Source organism: Zingiber officinale, chromosome 3B, assembly GCF_018446385.1.
Source record: "Zingiber officinale cultivar Zhangliang chromosome 3B, Zo_v1.1, whole genome shotgun sequence".
Classification (NCBI taxonomy): Eukaryota; Viridiplantae; Streptophyta; class Magnoliopsida; order Zingiberales; family Zingiberaceae; genus Zingiber; species Zingiber officinale.
The window spans coordinates 17935537-17936564 of NC_055991.1; the positions used below are offsets into that span (position 1 = coordinate 17935537).

General features: G+C 36.3%; 1 protein-coding gene across 1 annotated transcript; it reads left to right on the forward strand.

Annotated features, from left to right (window-relative positions):
* The first annotated feature begins 334 nt into the window (after window positions 1-334).
* Window positions 335-739, forward strand: LOC122054720 (secreted RxLR effector protein 161-like). The gene has a single exon (XM_042616158.1). It carries the CDS (start codon window positions 335-337, stop codon window positions 737-739), a length of 405 nt encoding a protein of 134 aa, XP_042472092.1.
* Window positions 740-1028: the final 289 nt, after the last annotated feature.

Here is a 1028-nt window from a genome sequence, read left to right on the forward strand (position 1 = left end):
GTCTGGTAAAATTGATGAATTTCTAACTCAAAGTGGTTATTTAGTAACATCTGCAGATTCCAGCTTATTTATCAAAACAAATAAAGGAAAATTAGCTATCGTGTTAGTATATGTGGATGACCTAGTTATAACAGGCGATGACAAAGAAGAAATTCTTCAAACAAAGGAGAATTTGCCAGTTCGCTTTCAAATGAATGAACTTGGGCAACTTAAGCATTTTCTTGGTTTAGAGATTGATCGCACACAAAATGGAATATTTCTTTGTCAACAAAAATATTCCAAAGACTTGTTGAAAAAGTTTGGAATGCTCGAATGCAAGCCGATCTCGACACCCATGGAGCCAAATATCAGAATGTGTGCACATGAAGGGAAAAGTTTAGAAGATGCAACTTTGCATCAACAATTGATAGGCAGTCTCATCTACTTAACCTTAACTCGACCTGATATTTCTTATGCAGTCAGTGTGATAAGTCGGTATATACAAAATCCAAAGAAGCCTCATTTGGAAGCAGCTCGACGAATATTAAGATATGTAAAGAGCACAACTGATTATGGCCTTTTGTACAAAAGAAATGAAGACTGCAAGTTAGTTGGCTACTGCGATGCTGACTATGCAGGAGATTGTGACACAAGAAGATCAACAACTGGTTATGTATTCAAGCTTGGTTCTGGAACAATCTCGTGGTGCAGCAAGAGACAACCAACTGTATCATTGTCAACTACTGAAGCTGAGTATTGAGCAGCAGCAATGGCAGCTCAAGAGAGCACATGGATAATACAACTAATGAATAATCTACATCAACCAATAGATTATGTAGTTCCAGTATATTGTGACAATCAATCAACAATTCGTTTGGCAGAAAATCCAATCTTTCATGCAAGAACTAAGCATGTTGAAGTTTATTATTATTTTATCAGAGAAAAAGTTCTGCAAGGAGAAATTGAGATGAGGCAAATCGGTACAGATGATCAAGTTACGGACGTGTTTACAAAATGATTAAACGCTAACAAATTTAAGATGTTCCGTT

What these genes read in the sequence shown, in the direction of transcription:
- LOC122054720 (XM_042616158.1), top strand. Translation starts at nt 335, where the DNA reads ATGGAGCCAAATATCAGAATGTGTGCACATGAAGGGAAAAGTTTAGAA.